Source organism: Poecilia formosa, unplaced genomic scaffold (assembly GCF_000485575.1).
Source record: "Poecilia formosa unplaced genomic scaffold, Poecilia_formosa-5.1.2 Scaffold88, whole genome shotgun sequence".
Taxonomy (NCBI): Eukaryota; Metazoa; Chordata; class Actinopteri; order Cyprinodontiformes; family Poeciliidae; genus Poecilia; species Poecilia formosa.
Window position 1 is genome coordinate 910,652 of NW_006800027.1, and position 16,422 is coordinate 927,073.

Sequence of the window (16,422 nt, forward strand, 5' to 3'; positions counted from 1 at the left end):
TTTGAATAAAATTCTTCTTCTTTTTGGTTCAAGTTGAAGCGAAGAAAACAACATCTCCAGCCATCTTCCAGCAACTTTTCAGCAATCTTTTTTTATTTATTTATTTTCCCCCTTTCTGCTCGTCTGCCGATAACCGTCTGAAGCTTCCTCTTAGGGTGCTGCTGTTTTTAGATCTCTAGCTTCTTCTTATGGTTTCACTGTCTCGATTTGTGTCACTCTGAACGGAACTGTGTGGTGATCTGAAGCATGACAGGAAATGTGTGTAAACATTGCAGATGTCTGAGCTGCCGACCTGCCTGTAGGATGAGCTTTGCCGGGCAGGTGATGGTAAGGTTCCTATTGGCTGGGTGTGTTGGCACTTTTTGCTGCTTCATGTTTGTTTGTCTGTTTTGGGGGAAAAAAGCAACTAGAGCTTTGTTGCATGTCTAATACTTGTAACACAGACAGGTGGATGTGCATCTTAATAAGTTGTGATATCATTAAAAGGTTAATTTGTTTCTGGTTATTCAATATATATCTAACAATCAAGAAAAGACAAAATACAGTCACTTGTAAAATAAAAATGTCACATGACACCAATATTAAAATGACCCTGGGTTTTTGCTTCTCAATTATCTCAGGGGTTTTCATTTATTCTTGTTGCATGTACAATTTTCTACCACATTTTTTCCCCCTTCCACTCAACTTTCCAATGATATACTTGGAGATGGCACTCTTTAACAATGACATTTTCAGGTTTACACTCCATAAAATGTAAAATGCCAAGTGAGCAGTCTTCCTCGTAACTGCATAGACCAGAGGTTCCCAAACTGTAGGGCGCGTCCCCTAGGGGGGGACGCCGTGCCATTGCAGGGGGGGCGCGGGAAGCCGTCTGGATGGGGGAAAAAAAAACAAAAAAACATGAATGCTGTATGCGCTGGGTTTTTACCTTAGAATGGCCAACTCTCTGTTATTCCTATGTCAATTTGATACAGTAGGAGCTTCCACACTTCCCGTATCCGTGTCCTCTGTCACTTTTATCAGCAGTTAAAGCTGTTTAATCCGTTGTTAACATGTGGTAACCTGTTTTTCCGAACCACCTTTAAATGCAACATGAGCGCTACGACGCTCACACCTGTGCAGCAGTGAAGGAGACCTGCTGCTGCTGTGCAGAGCTACGCAGGTGTGTTAGAATCATGGCAGCAAACCAGCAAAACGCAAAGAACTTTTCACAGTTTTTCCCTCAAACTAACCGACTGAGTTGAGTAAAGCTGTTGGATGCAGGTAATGTTAGCTAAAACATGACTAGCTAATATCAATTCAGAACCTTAAGCTTGTTAACAATTAGCTTGTAGGCTACTGATGTTGTCTATGTTCAGCTTCGATTAATTTTGACCTGAAAAAATTTGATTCCCCCACCCCCCCACGGGAGCCAGGGCTGAGTATAACAGGGAGTCTCTAATAATCCACCCCCCACCCCCTTCGCTCACACATATCATTCAACCAGGCAGCTATTTGTAAGCCATAGGGGGGCCCAGAAATAGTTTGGAAACCACTGGGGGGGCCCAGGAGAAAAAGTTTGGGAACCACTGGCGTAGACCATAACATGATACTTCTGCAGTAAATCGTGCATGATTTTGAACAGGAAAAACATAATGGAATTAATCTTTGACAAATAAAAAGGGGTGAAAATGTGGGAAAACAGAACCTGTATATAAAACACTACTTGTGGCAGAAAACTAACACTGTACACCACTTTGATTGCACCACAACAACAGTGGATTCATGGTGGTGGTGGTGGTGTCATTATGCGGGGGTTTCATTTTTAGCAGGGACAGGAAGCTCTATGGGTGATGGGAAGATTGATGGTGCAGAAAGCTGAAAGAAACGCTTTGAGTGAAATATTTAAGATTTTGCAGAGGAGGTTGGGCAAAACTGTTAGCAGTCTCCAGCTAGCTAACAGATTAACTTTTGGATGATATTCTAATTTACCGAGATGCACCTGTATGTTCATGTGTGAAGGCATGTTTTTGTACATTTGTCTGTTCATAACCTGCTTGCATTTAGGTTTAACCCCCCCGTCTGTTAACTGTTTGCTGTGACACTGACTAACGTGCTTCTAAACAGGATCAGACTTTTTTTTTGTACTTTCTGTAGTCAGTGCTCTTAGCCAGATCTGTGCCATAAATTTTTTGTTGCATTTACAGATTAACACACCAAGGAAACCAAAAAAAATAAATAAATAAAAATCCCTCATACATTTTTAGCAGAATTGATTATATTTAAATCGCAGAAGAGTCCTTGGTGTCTTAAAGAATGTGGAGTTTGTAGCAGTGTGTGTCTATATGTGTGTGTGTGTGTGTGTGTGTGTGTGTATGTGTGCAGCTGTTGGCTTTATTTCATGAAGTGTTTGGTGACTGCTCCATCTGGGTTTCTTTGTTCTTTTGCAGATGGAGGCCTGGTTATGAAGGGGATCACAAGAGCTTTTGTCCCTCAGGTGATTGAGGAGCAAGAAGTGAAGGGCTCTGCTGGTCAAGAGCCCACCTCCACCCTGCACCCAACCCCCCAAATCGAGGCAGAGAACACTGCTCTGTAGAATGCGCTCCAGCTTTTATTGTTCATTTAAGACAAGGCGCCAGGTCTGCTTACAGGATGCCAACAGCTTTTTTTTTTTTTTTAATACTTTGTCTGCTCCACTGAGTCAAACCAGAAGCCTCGTTGTAAGGTGGTGGCTTAAACCACAAAACCCATGTGCAGCCATCGCTTCCAACATTGAACTCTTATCGATGCACGCTCTGCTAGGTGTCTAAAAATTGAATTGCAGAGCCAAAGCTTAAAGGACCCGAGTTATACAGCAGCTTAACTGAGGGGGAAAAAAAAAAAAAGAAAAGAATGCTGGAGAAGTTTCACCTTTTTGTACCTCTCTTTGTTTTTATGCCAAAGTGTCAAAGCTTAAGAATCCTTATGGAGACGAGCATCTGAGTGCAGTTTTAGCTTTTGTTTTGAGATTTTAACCTCTGACATTTGAATTCAAACTGTTATTTATCGTGAAGCTAAACAGAATTTTCATCCTCCAAATTTGGCTGTTTCATCCGACAGAAATGAAATGTTCACAGTCTGCAGGGCGGTATTAAGAAAGCTAACAGGCCAAAGATTGTGAGTTGTTTAGCACAGATTAAGAGTTGCGATGACCAAATACATTGGGAAGGGTGCAATAAGAGATGCAGTCGTCTTCCGCTAATGGCCTGTTCAGAGCTCGTTGCTGCATTTTCAGGTGGTTTTACAGAGACGTCTTGAAGACGACAACAGGGTGAGGTTTGATTGTCACATTTTTAATCAGGATTCCTTTTTGACGTCCACTAAGCTGATTTTGAAATGGGAAAAGTCCTATTTGATGAGTCAAGATTTGCTTTTATTGTTAAAAGGGACAATCTTCTTTTTGTAATCACTCCTACTCCAAAATCAAAGCTTCGACCAAATACAGAAAAAACATTAAAAATCTTTATTTTATTTTATTTTTTCTTTGAAAGCAATTCACTACGACTTTGTGGTCTTTTTTACTCTTTGGCACACAATGCATCATAGTTCTACATAATTAGTTTTATTCAAATCTTTAGAAAATAGGTTGCAAGTACAGATATTTACCCAGTAAGACACATAAAAAAAACAACGCTGAATGTGAACTCATGAGATTGTTCTTCAGGCTTTACTTTGAATATAATTCACTTTGCAAATAATATATAGAAACAGTATTTTAAAGGACAAAATATCACTATTCTGGTTAATTTTGGCTAAGTCCAGTTTAACATAATATGTACATATTTTATATTTGCAGCATTTGTACCACCTCAAACATTTTCACAGCCACGTGACCAAATGGTTCAATGTATTTTATGAGCGACTGCGGCTAAATGGATAAAGTAGGTGTGTTTCAGGCTTAAAGTTGTGGGTTTGATTCCAGTTTTCTCCTCTGTCATTTAACCCCAGATTGTGTGCTGAGCCACTTACCCGTTTGTGAATATCTGTGTTTGAATGCAAACAGGGCTTTATAGATTAAGTTTATTTACCATTGACCAGCACAAATTAAAATGATTATGAAGTGGGAGGAAAATGATGAGTAAACCATCAATCACAACTAGAGACTGATATTTTCATATTACATAAAATATCGCAAAGATTTTCTCCAACTGTATTTCCAAAGCTCATCTTTCATTGCTGGAGAGAAAAAAAAGGATTCCCACAGTATTATGTTGCCACTGCTGTGTATGCCCATGGAGCTAGAGGGTGTTGGTTGTGCCATATAATAGATTAATACCGAGATTAAATCACATACCAGTCTGTTTACTAATTGGCTAATTTCTAGAGGCAATTTTAGGGGTGTCAGAGTCAGGGAAGGAGCTGAATAGAAATGCAGGCCGTGCTGTAGAGTATTTTCATTCATATTTGTCTATAAGGATCCAAAAAAACACATTGAAGTTTGTGGTTGCGTCGTGAAACAGTCCGAGGGGATAGGAATTACTTTCGTACAGTTTGGAGTTCTTCCCCCTCAAGCCCAGTAGCTGATGATGAAGACCGTTACCGAGAGGCAAATGATGAGGTTGGCGTTGACGAGGTGCCGTAGACTTGGCTTTTCATCCAGAGTGCAGATGATCTGCTCAGGCGCAGGCGGGGCCACGGAGTCGCTGTCCGCCTCACTTCGTCTCTCCATCCCACACAACCAGTAGATGGCAGACATGAACCTGGACTGACTGGGAGGACTGGACACAGACGAAGCCGAGTCTGCAGAGGTCAGTGAAAAACAGTGTTAACTAGGCAGTTTGGAAGTAGAAGTTGGGAGATGTGCAGCAGAGACAGACCTCTCCTTTGATCGACGGCTTGTCCATTTCTGCTTTCTGTACGTCTGCGTTCCGCTGGGATCTCTTGCTCTTTTGGCTTCACCGGATCAAACCTTGTGAACCAAGTGAGACGACTTATCTGTTCAGAAAGCAAAGCAGTAAGAAGATGCCACGGCTGGAGTCTGCCTGTATCTTGGCACATTATTGACACCTAGTGGTGCTATAGGTAAATGATATAGTTTCTGTGAGGTTTGCAAACAAAGAACCAGCTGAGAAAAGGTCAGAATGCTGCTTCACCTGTTCTGGACTGGGCTCCTCGGTAGCCAGGCTGACTACAACCACCACAGCCAGGGTGATGAAGGACAGCAGCATGGAGAAGTAGAGGTAATGGACGTATTTCAGCACGCCGGGTCTGTCGTCCTCTTCAAAGCACAGTGGCGCAGGGTAGACGAAGTCCAACAACATGCGTATGCAGCCCACCGTGAGGCCAATCGCGAGACCCCAGAAGGCGCCCTGTGTGACAAAACAAACCCATAAGCAAATCGGAACAAGACGGCTCATTTTTAAATGCGGTCTGATGATTAAGCTCCTCACTTGCTCATTAGTCCTCTTCCAGAAGCAGCCCATGAGGAAGATGATGCTTACAGGGGGCTGCAGGTAGGTGCTGATGGACTGGATGTAGATGAAGAGTTGGCCACCCTGACTGGCCTGGACGACGGGGATCCAGAGCACTGACACCGCCACCAGGACGAGCACAAACACCCTGCAGGGTCAACGTGTAGTTCAATGCTTTAAATAAGCAATTTAGCTGTATGCTGAATCTATATGCATGGTTTTAAGCTGCAACTTTCTTTTTTTTTTTTTTTTTTTTTAAGGATTCAGGTGAAAACATTTGGAAAAGAATTGACTTTGGAAGTGCAGTGCCTATTAAAAGTGCCATTTGTACTTTATTACATCACAATATCAAATATGTATGTATTTTATAGGAATTTTAGACAAAGTCTAATGCATAATTGTGAAGTGAAAGGAAGACAAATGAATTTGACATTTTTCAGAAAGAAAAAAACTGAAGAATACGATACATATTTGTATGACAGAGTCGACACTTTGTCGAGTCGCCTGTTGCTGCCATTACAGCCGCACGTATTTTGTGGGTATAAAACAAGTCAAACTTGGTTATGTTGGATGGAAAGCGTGTTGTAATATTAATTTTTAAGTCTCATTCTTAATTCTACTCAAGATTTTTAGAATGCGCAACTAATATCTGTAATTCCCCCACCAAAACTGGCTAGTTATGACTTCTGAAGGCAAATGGTGGCACCAGATAGTTTTAGGGGTAATAGAGTAAAATCAACCGCACTTTTCAGATTTTCATCAGTAAAAAAAAAAAAAATGTATCTTATCTTCCTCTAACATTGCAAATATGCCCTACTTCGAGTGATCCAGGGGAATGAATACTTTGGTGTATAGAGAGTTTGATGGACAAAATGACCATATATCAAGCTGCATTTCTTCTTCTCTGTAAAATAAAATATTTTCATAAGTTGAGTTTCTGTTCTTCGCTTGGATGCCGCAGTGAGTCATACCTCCCCACAATCATGAGCTCCCACTCAGAAGCACGAGATCTGAAGCTCTTCCATAAATCCATGGTGAAAATGGTGCTGGAGCTGTTGAAGATGGAGGTCAGAGACGACATGAGAGCAGCAATCATCACCGCCATCATGAGCCCTCGCAGTCCTGAGAAGGAAGAGCGGCAAGTAGGGAGCCGTCTGTGTGAAAGGAAGACGGGAAAGGGGGAGAGCAACGGCAGAAACAGCGTCTCACCTGCAGGGAGAAGCTCCATAACCAGTTTGGCATATGCAATGTCCGAACAGCCCACTGAGTTCCCACAAATCTCCTTGCACAGGTCAGGGTCTGCACACGCCACTTCATCTAGACACAATATCATGCAGTGAGCACAGTAAAAAAGGGAACTGCCCTGACTGATCCCCTCGCATCCCAATCTGTACCTGGGTAGAGGATCCTGCTGATCATCCCGGGGAGCATGATGGCAAAGAAAGGCAGAACTTTCAGGTATGCAGCCAGGAGAGACCCTCCCTTAGCGTGGGTCAAAGTCTTTGCAGCCAGAGAGCGCTGCACAATCACCTGCAGGGAACCAAGAGAGAATTTCAGCTTCCCGGCTTTGGTGAATGAATGACTGAGATCTTCATTGGAAGAATCTATTTTGCATAAATCAGAATGGGAACAGCAATCCTGTAACTCAATGTTGTCACTTAACTGATAAGTCAGTAAATGATCAGTTGAACTGCCTGTGCATTTTTTTTCTTAGGTCACTAATACTGAGAAGAGGAAAGTTTTTAACAGAAAAATATGTCAACGAGCTAAATCCAGGAGAAAAGCTTGGCACATAAATAAATAGAAGTTTTTGTTTAGTCTTTTAAAGATGGAAAAAACATCCCTGTTTTTTACAATCATAAAATGTTTATTCCAGAAATCATGACTCTTAAATATAATTTTATACTTTACCATGCATTAAGTCTACTTTTTTTATATAATACAACTCTGCTTTACTCAAAATAAACAAAAAACTACAACGGAAAAATGTATTTCACTGATAAACCAAATGTCTTCAGTTTTCAGCTTTGTGTACTTTGGATCATTTGCTTAAATACACATAAATACGCTTTCAGTTGACAGCATATCCATGTGTCAAAGCTCAGAGCTAAAGCTAATACATAGCAAGACTTAATGAGACTCTCCATGAATTTGTGATATTTTTTTAAAGAACTGAATGTTTTCACTCTCTGGTTTTACAAAGCTGGTAGAAACACACCCCAAAGACCTGCGGTTGTAATTGAAGCAATACAGTTTTTGCTTAGGAGGACTAAATACAACAGCAAGTTTTGAAAACGGCATCATTTTCAATTATGATACTTGGTGTTGGGATGTCAGATAAAATATTAAAATACATTGCAAGTACACAAGAGTTTGCATCATGATTATATGAAAAGCCTCAAGACACGGAAATGTTTTTGTATGTGGCTGGCTGAGTTCAAAAATAAAACTTATTGCAGTACCTGGTCAGAACACCAATACCACATGGAGGGGACGGACATGCCGATGATGACGCCAGGCCAGGGCAGGTCAGAGAGCACCGGGTCTCTGAATACATGAAAAGCGTCATCTCGAGGGACGCCACAGGTCGAGTTGGGGACACGGACCGAGGGAATGGCGGCGAAATATCCCTCCATCAGCGCATTCCAACCTCCGACCTCAACAAAACCTCAGAAACAAAAATAGGCGTGTAAAATTAAGCAGTGGGAAGTGACAAAATGAGTAGCATCTGACTTACTAAAACCCATGAGGGTGAGAGCTCCGGCCAGCATGATTGCAGTTTGAGCTGCGTCAGTGTAGATCACTGCAGCGAGGCCGCCTAGAACACGACACATGGCTCATTAGGCACTTTCAACAGCTAGCGCAAAACAAAAGACGCAACGCACGGGACTCCTACATGCAAATGCACAATATGTTTTACACAATTTAGGTGACGGAGGGAGAAAAGTCACCTGCTACGGTGTAGAGGGCAGTCACCGCGAGCAGCAGCACCACGGCCAGGTAGATGTTCCATTTCAAAGCAAGCTGGATGAACACAGCACCTGCATACATATCCACCTGACCGCAACAACAACAACAAAACAAAAAGACAACACAGTAAACAATTTGAGTTCATACATGCAGGTTTATGCAATTTTCCCACCCAGACACAGAAATCCCTGTTGTATTTGTGCCATACCGATATTTTTGTAAAGATGTAAATAAACAGGGACAGGACGGCGATAAATAACTGCGTTCTTCTTCCACCGAAGCGCTTCTGCAAATATTCTGGCATGGTTGTTACCTGGAGAGGAGAGAGTGTATTGGGAGTCGCTCTCACACCACGAGTGCACTCCTGTGCAAGTTGGTGTGTGTGGGAAAACTCACCCCGGAGGAAATGTAAATGGGCAGGAAGAGCCATCCGAGCATCAACACCATAAACATTCCCTGTTTTGTTTTTGTTTTGTTTTGTTTTTTTAACAAATGCAAAGACATTAACATTGATTCTTCTTCAGACTTTCTTTTTTTTTTTTTTTTTACATTAAATATGATGTCTTACATTCCATTCGTAAGCTATCGCCCCAATTCCTGCTGCAGCTCCTGACCCTGCCAGACCGATGAAATGTCCACTGCCAATGTTACTGGCAAACAGTGAGGCCCCAACCTAAATATAGTTGAGGAAATTAGGATTTAGATCAACTTGGCCTCATTAAAAAAAAAAGTGGATAACAGCTCTTCTTCAGCTGTTTTAATCAGAAAATCAGTCCATCTTTTTTTCTTTTTTCCTCCAAAGATTTGATGGTGTTTTACTTACTGGCCACCATGTCATACTCTTGCCAGCTAAGAAGTATCCATCCACTGTGCTGCGCTTCGTTCTCCACATGGACTAATAAAATAAAACAAAGTTGATTATTTAGAGTATACAGAGGAAGTCGTTTAGTGTTCATGGTTTCGATGTTACACAGTTTGCTCTTGAACATCATACCAGTTTTGTTTCCCTTTATGATGTTTAGCTAAAGTTGGGTTGTGGTTCACTACTCTGTCACTTCCATTACTTGATGAGAGCAAATAAAAAAAAATCCATAAATTTTATTCTCATTTTGTCATAATGTGATTTGTTAACCATTAATGCTGATACATTAACAGCTCCTGCTTCTATCTTGTAGTCTGACAAGAAAAAAATACTTCCAATACTGTATTATAAAACATGTCTTTAAAAAAAAAATAAAGCCTGGAAGCATCTTTTCATGTGGTGCATCTGGCTTGTACCACATGCCAGATCCGACATATTTTATTTTATTTATGGAAACCGTTTTAAAGATTGTTTTGCTGCTGTTTTATCCTATATATTTCTAAAGACAGCTTGAAATGCAAAATCTGCATTACATTCACAAGGACAAAATGTAATGAATACATTTATTGTCAATCGCTAATTAACTATACGTATCTTATGAGAAAATAAAGCTGGATAAAAAAAGAAGACATTCAGAATTATGTCCATAACTTGAATGGCAGAATTTAATAAATGTGAAATTTAGTCAGTTAAAAACATGTTATGTTTTAAAACCATGAAAGTCTTAGATTAAAATATTACATTCATATACCACAAGTCTTATTAATAATATTTAATAAGAATAATGACAACATGTGACCATTAAATGCAATATAATCAAATATAGTTAAATAACCCTAACCCTGATATTAAGGGCTTTAACAACTGAAGGGCTTTAACTCATATAACAACGTGCACATTTCTTATCAATTTTTAATATACGTTAACAGATTGTAGTTATGGTTTTATGTTTTTTTTTTACTGAACTGTTGCACTTTTTTCATACATGACCAAATTTTCTCTATTACAAGATTCATTAATGCATCCTCAGTCAGTTCCCGCTTCGCGCCTGTTTGACTTGCTTTTTCACTTCCATCTGTGACATTCGTACATGTGACTCAAACAGTTTGAAGACTGATAAACTTGGGATGAGAAAGGCTGCACAAGGAAAAAGGGTAAACGCAACGGACAAAACCAGCATGGTTCAGTATGTTCCTGTTTCAAAACAAAAGCTAGTATCTTAACCGTTTTTATATCACCAATAGCAAAGAGGGGACAGATAAAGACAGACTTCTTACCCAGAAACCCACAGCCAGAATCAGCAGGAAGTAGACAACAAGGACCACAATATCCACAGTGACCAGGGTGCTGCTCCCAAAGGAGGGCTTCTGGGTTGGGGCCATGGTGGTCGTCAGTGCTCTTCCACCAGTTGCTTGTTTGAAGGTCATCTGGAAAATGCAACAAAGTTTGTTTCATGCTAAGAACAGAGAAGAACGTTTACTCAGCTGAAGCAGAAAAGGGGCTTTTCATTAGTATTACAGTATTCTGCAGTCTTTTGTATGGAGGCGCTTGCTTTGTTTGTTTCTTTTTTACTCCCTGCCAGCATGATCTGACATTTTATATTTATAACCCTTCCACGGGTAAAGGCAGTCATCTCAGCCTTCTCATTTCTTGACACTTCTTGCAGATTTGTACCATCAAATGAAGAGTCAGCTTTAACCTTTGATGTAAGTATGTTATTAGTTACTGCAGTAAAAGGTACAAAAAGACCTTTAAACTACAGCGTGTCACAGTTTGCAATGTTTGATAAACTCACCTTTCAGTAATTTGTCCTCCTGAGTCTCATACCACAGGTCTGCCTTGCATCCAAACAACACAGCATGTCAGCAGTAGCCCACAGACAGTCCTTGTATTCTGGCCTTTGTCTTGAATCGTCTTCTACACATCATAAGGTTCAAACTCCACTTTCCCAACATGCACAACAAGGTTTAGTTAAAATGTAAGGGATTTATTACACCTCTCACAGGCAGGTGTGTGAAAGAGAGTTTCCTCGTGTCTGTAAATAGCCGAATGATTGCTGAAAGGGGTCTAAATTCATCCAAATTACTCACGAGACGAAATAAGGGCAGAACAAGTGGAGCAACCTATTTGAGTTCATGTGTCTGTAAACACTTACAGGCACAAAAAATACTACTTATGCCCGCTTCTGCAGACCAACTGCTTGCAGCGATAGCAGGAGCTTAATATGGTCATAAAGGAGTCGTAAAGAAAAATATTCATACAATAAAAAGGTCGGAGGAAATTGGCAAAGAAAATTTCCCTTACTAACCAGTCTATTCTCTTCGGTGCAGCAAAAGTTAATGATCGAAAAATACAACAAAAGCAGTCTCCATGCAACTCTTTATATTTGTCTGAATTTATTTGTCACAATAAAAAATACAGATGTAATATTTTATATATGGTAAATGGAGAGCAGTGCTTTAAATATAGCTTTTTAGTACTCAAGCAAAAAACAGCATGTACTAGTATATCATTTGAAAACAGTGCTTACAGTGGTTTAAACATTTTTTTTTAACAATTGCACTTCAAATAGTAAAAACTAAGGCATGCATTTATTTACAGGGCCTTGCAAAGATACTAATCGCCCTCTTGAACTTTTTCTCTTTTGTATCATGTCACAACAGCAAACTTTGATCAATTATTTTGTAATTTCACATGACAGATATTACTGTGCATAACTGTTAACTGCCTTAACAGTTATGCACAGTAAAGGCAGTACATAATTGTTCAAGGGAAGGAAAAAGATGCATGCTTTTTTTCATGTAAGTAATGAAAAGTGTGACAAGAGGAAAGCAGGTCAGAGTTGCCTGGAAATTGAAGAAAACAACTTTGAAGCACAGGTTCATCTCCTAGTTTGGTCTTGGTGACGACATCCAGAGTTAGAATGACCTAGTCAAAGTCCATACCCAAATCATTGAGAATCCATCGTACGCTACAAGCACACTCCATCCGATTTGACTGTTTTTTTATTCTCTAATATTGACTCAAGGTGGTTAAAGCCCACCGCATGCTACACTTTTCAGATCTTTTATCTTTTCAAAAATTAGTTGATTCTTTTTTTTCTCTGCTTCCGCGATGCACTGTCTTGTGTTAGTCTGTCACATAAGATCCAATAAGGCGCATTAAGGTTTGTGATTGCAGTGTGACAAATTTGAAAAAGCTCAATGGGTTTAAATGCTGTAGTTATTTTTAATATCAAGGTAAATCAGTTTCACTATAAACTAAAGAACATCACTGTTCCCTTTTAGTAGAGTATTACTATGGTTGGCCCAGAAACACATTAAAATCCAGTTAAATACAACAAAATTAAAGAAATGTAGGGATAATGAGAAAACAGTGCTCCGAGTTGCAGCATATACATATTTTACACTCTCATCCTGTACAGATACCAGATGATACATCTCTATTACACATTAATGAGTGCCGTATCTAACAGTGCAGCACAGCTAAAAACATTTGGAAATTGCACCACGCCCGATTTAAGACTCACATGGTTCCCACTTCTGCAATCTTCTCTCTGTATTCAGATTACAATTACATTATTTTCTATGAAACAAATAGCCAGCTGCAGCCCGTGCAGACATTACCTCCTATATAAAAGTTGTAATAATTAGAAGTTATCATCCAAAAGAAGAAAAGTCTGCAGACAGTGAGGTTAAGGTACACAAAAGCGAGCAAAACAGCCTTTAATCTGAGATTTACTTAAGAAAACACTTAGTAAAGAGCTTATGTTACATTCAAAGTGGTGGGTGTCTGACAAAAGTAAAGAACAAGCTTCCACAGCTTCTGTGATTTCTGCAGAACCACAGAGTGCAGTGAACAAGTTTTGATTAAAGTTCATATCTATGTCAAGATTAAATATATAAATACGTCTTATTTAAAGATTTGCTACAAATATTCTATTTTATTGTCATTGTACCTCACTAATGGGTGATTATGGAAGTTAAACTTAAACTAAGGTACATTACTGAGTATCTACCTTTTAGACAGTCGAGCTACAACGAAAACTGAACAAGGTTCTTGATCACAATCCCTTTTGTTCTCTCCGCAGGATGCAACGTGAACACTAGCATTTACAGGTTTAGCGTAGGAAATGTCTGTCTTTAGTTTCTCTTTTTCATTTCGCTTGTGTGCACATGTTTGTGCACGGTACACGTACCTCGGGTTTGTATGTGTGTGTAAAGTGTTTCAGCTGCTGCAATGTTCCTTCTCGTCTGCACATGTGAATGTGTGTTACCAGGCCTGGGGGGAGGCCATTCGAGGGCTCCTGGGGCTTTTTGGGATTTCTGCCGCTTGTTGATCGCTGAGAGCTCTCTGCAGTGAAAAAAAGCAAACAAAAATATCTGTTAGATTCATTAAATCATTGTATGTCTAATGGCATGAAAACAAATCCGTACTCCCTGAACTTTTTCACATTTCATTATGTTGCAGCCACAAACTATAATGAATATTTTGGGGATTTTGAGTAAAGGAATACATACCTTTTGAATGCAATATACTCAAGTGATAAAAGGTGAAAAAGTTCAAGAAGTGCTTATGCCAGATACATGTGCAAAACAAACTACAAAAAAAAAGGAAGAAGATATGGTGCATGCAAGTTTAAACTTGGTAAACATCTAAATAGTTAATGGCAAAACATGACTTCCTTACCTCAAACTTGTTCATAAACTCTGCAAATATGCCAAAGAAAGCCTCTGTAGTGGTGGCTTTGCCATCTTCACCAAAGTACGAGGCTGTCTTGCTGAATTCTTCCATGGCTCTCTGCTGGAGCGATTCCAGGGACTGGATAGATGGATGACTGTTTTCCAGGAAGTTCTGCACACATTAAAAGTTAAGGAACTAAAGCATCTCATTTCTCCAAAGTAGATAATAATTCCCTCTGCTGCTTTCCTTTCTCTCTAAAGGATACACTCATGACGACCGCAAAGCGATCCTCTGCGGTCGCAGGCATCTTCTGACAAGCTGAGCGGATATCCTGTATCGTTGCGTGGATGTCGCTCACATCCGATGTAATGGTCCTCTGGTTCACTGGAAAGGAGTGCGAGTTTGTGTGGAGAAGGGGTTTAAAATAAAAGTTGAACATCTAATGTGTTTTCCTACCTTTTGCTGCAAGGGGGACCATATTAAGGTCTTTGGAAAAGTCCAACACTTCCGGAAAGTGCTGACACAACGACTTGACCAGGATGTGCAGAAACGTCGACTTCCCATCAACGGTTTTAGTGGTGCTCAGCTGAACAGGACATAGGCAGGATGTTTGATGAATATGTCAAATGGACTCCGGAACTATAACAAACAATTTACGGCAAACAAACTGCAGTACCTCTGTCAGAAAGTTGATCTTGAAGCCTGTGGTCTTGTTGGTTTTAGGTTGGCTGTTATTTAAATAGTTCCCCATCGCCAGCACAAACTACATAAAAGATTAATGTTATGGAGGGAAAAGTGGTATAAGAAATGCTTTTGCAGCTACACAGAACAAACTGAATAAATCAACTGTGCTGTGCAAAATTCATGCTTTCCGTGATCATTTTACACTTAGCACAAAACTCAAAGTGTTTTATTGGGATTTCAGGCAATAGAAAATATTCCAAGTAGGGCAAAATTGTACGGTGGAAGGTTAAGGATTTGTATTCCGAGTTACAGAGTCATGAGTGGGAATGTTCTCCTACCAAATGTGTGAAAGTTTCACAAATGTGTAACGCATTTGCTATTTTAATTCATTTTCTTGGAAGAAGGGTACCTCTAGTATCTTAGCTAGCTTCTTGCTCGTCTTCAGCTCCGTAGAGGCCTTAATGATACAGTCAAACGCTCCCCTCAGCTCCTCTGTCTTCTCCTGAAGGGAACACTTGAAGAGGAGGCTCTGCAGACGGGTGTTATACTCTGGCACAGACAACATCTGACAGACATCAACAACAACCCTCGAATCATCACCATGGTGAAACTCTGTTCCTTCGCAGCTGCACGGCAACAACAACACTAGCTCCACAACGTGCCAGGACTTCACCTGTAACATGAACTGGTCTGGCTCACTGAGTTTACTAGGGTCCTCTCTGTACGCTTCGTACTTTTTCACCTCCTCCGCATCAGGAGCGTACAGCAGCAGTTGTTTAATGTGAGCTGCTTCCAGTCTGTCTGCAGTCATATTCATCAGCACCTGACGCAGCTCTCCGGGAGAAAGCTTCAAGTGGGCTATCAGGATGGCTGTCGGATGACACAAAGCAGAGGTTGGACAGAAAACTAAAATGAGGAATATTGGTATGTAGGGCACAATGCTGTACTTACAGGCATTATAAGCCTTCTTGTGGGACAGGATTTCTATAACATCTTTCTTCTTGAAGGTTTCCAGGTGCGGCAGAGGCTCTGGAGCGGGCACTACAAATTTGACAACATTTATGTTTATTTCTATTGGGACTAAATTTACAAGTTCAATTTGAAATTATGGGATATTTTTTAAGCAAGTTTTTGATTTAAAAAAATACATGACCTCAACATGTTTGAAAATGCCCATAGTGACTTTCCACTGCTGTTTGCATAAATAATATTTCTTTAAGATGAGAGTAATAGCTGAATTATAGCTGAAGCCTGATTTGGATTTGGTCGCTCTTGGACTTTAAATTTAGCCTCCAAACCCAACAAATCAGGATTTACACTAAATAGTAGAGAGTTATCTAATGAAAGAAAACTAAAGCTCCTTATAATTTTTGGCTTATAAAAATTATATTTCATTCATTTAAATATCATAAATAATGGTAAATAATAGTCTGAGTACAGACTCTTCAAATTTAAGCACGATAAGGACATCCTTTTACATGCACTCACACGAGCCTTTCTGTGTCCCAAAGTGCAGCTCCAGGTCCAAATATTTCACCATGTTGTGAAGTTTTTCATAATCAGAAGTTTCCCCCAACTTCAAGAAGAAGAGAAAGAGAAAATCAGCATTTGTCTTGCAGTGAGATTATCTAGCTTATCTGTGTTGATAAAATATAAACAAGAGAATTTTAGAACCTGAAAGTAGAAGATAAAACATTTTGGTGTGTGCTACTGTGTACTTTAAGATAAGCTCTCTCATTGAAAAACATCCTCCTTCAAGGGTTGTTTGGCATTGGCCATGTGCACAGGGGTCAA

The 16,422-nt window shown here is 40.0% G+C and overlaps 2 protein-coding genes and 1 long non-coding RNA gene across 7 annotated transcripts in view; 1 reads left to right on the forward strand and 2 right to left on the reverse strand.

Moving 5' to 3' along the window:
- The first annotated feature begins 3 nt into the window (after positions 1-3).
- Positions 4-2,848, forward strand: LOC103141639 (uncharacterized). Its single transcript, XR_476600.2, has 2 exons — positions 4-327; positions 2,430-2,848. It is a non-coding gene; the product is annotated as an uncharacterized LOC103141639 (long non-coding RNA).
- Positions 2,659-11,543, reverse strand: slc5a11 (solute carrier family 5 member 11). Its single transcript, XM_007557367.2, has 16 exons — positions 11,057-11,543; positions 10,539-10,688; positions 9,223-9,294; positions 8,968-9,072; positions 8,796-8,855; positions 8,608-8,712; positions 8,381-8,486; positions 8,167-8,247; positions 7,892-8,097; positions 6,824-6,959; positions 6,639-6,746; positions 6,401-6,551; positions 5,409-5,577; positions 5,112-5,327; positions 4,836-4,953; positions 2,659-4,758 (listed from the first exon to the last, which is right to left on the reverse strand). The coding sequence occupies exons 2-16, from the start codon at positions 10,686-10,688 to the stop codon at positions 4,526-4,528; spliced, it is 2,016 nt and encodes a 671-aa protein (XP_007557429.1). The 5' UTR covers positions 11,057-11,543; the 3' UTR covers positions 2,659-4,525.
- Positions 11,544-12,469: 926 nt separating this feature from the next.
- The window catches only part of grid2ipa (glutamate receptor, ionotropic, delta 2 (Grid2) interacting protein, a), a 32,535-nt gene continuing 28,582 nt past the window's right edge, over positions 12,470-16,422 (reverse strand). For all 5 annotated transcript variants that reach the window (XM_016673974.1, XM_016673973.1, XM_016673972.1 and 2 more), the window contains 9 exons: positions 16,117-16,204; positions 15,580-15,669; positions 15,302-15,498; positions 15,038-15,193; positions 14,621-14,707; positions 14,401-14,530; positions 14,210-14,328; positions 13,951-14,115; positions 12,470-13,614 (listed from right to left, as the gene is read on the reverse strand). In XM_016673974.1, the coding sequence (XP_016529460.1) occupies positions 13,534-13,614; positions 13,951-14,115; positions 14,210-14,328; positions 14,401-14,530; positions 14,621-14,707; positions 15,038-15,193; positions 15,302-15,498; positions 15,580-15,669; positions 16,117-16,204 (1,113 nt within the window). In that variant the 3' untranslated portion in view covers positions 12,470-13,533. The remainder of the gene's footprint in view (positions 13,615-13,950; positions 14,116-14,209; positions 14,329-14,400; positions 14,531-14,620; positions 14,708-15,037; positions 15,194-15,301; positions 15,499-15,579; positions 15,670-16,116; positions 16,205-16,422) is intronic.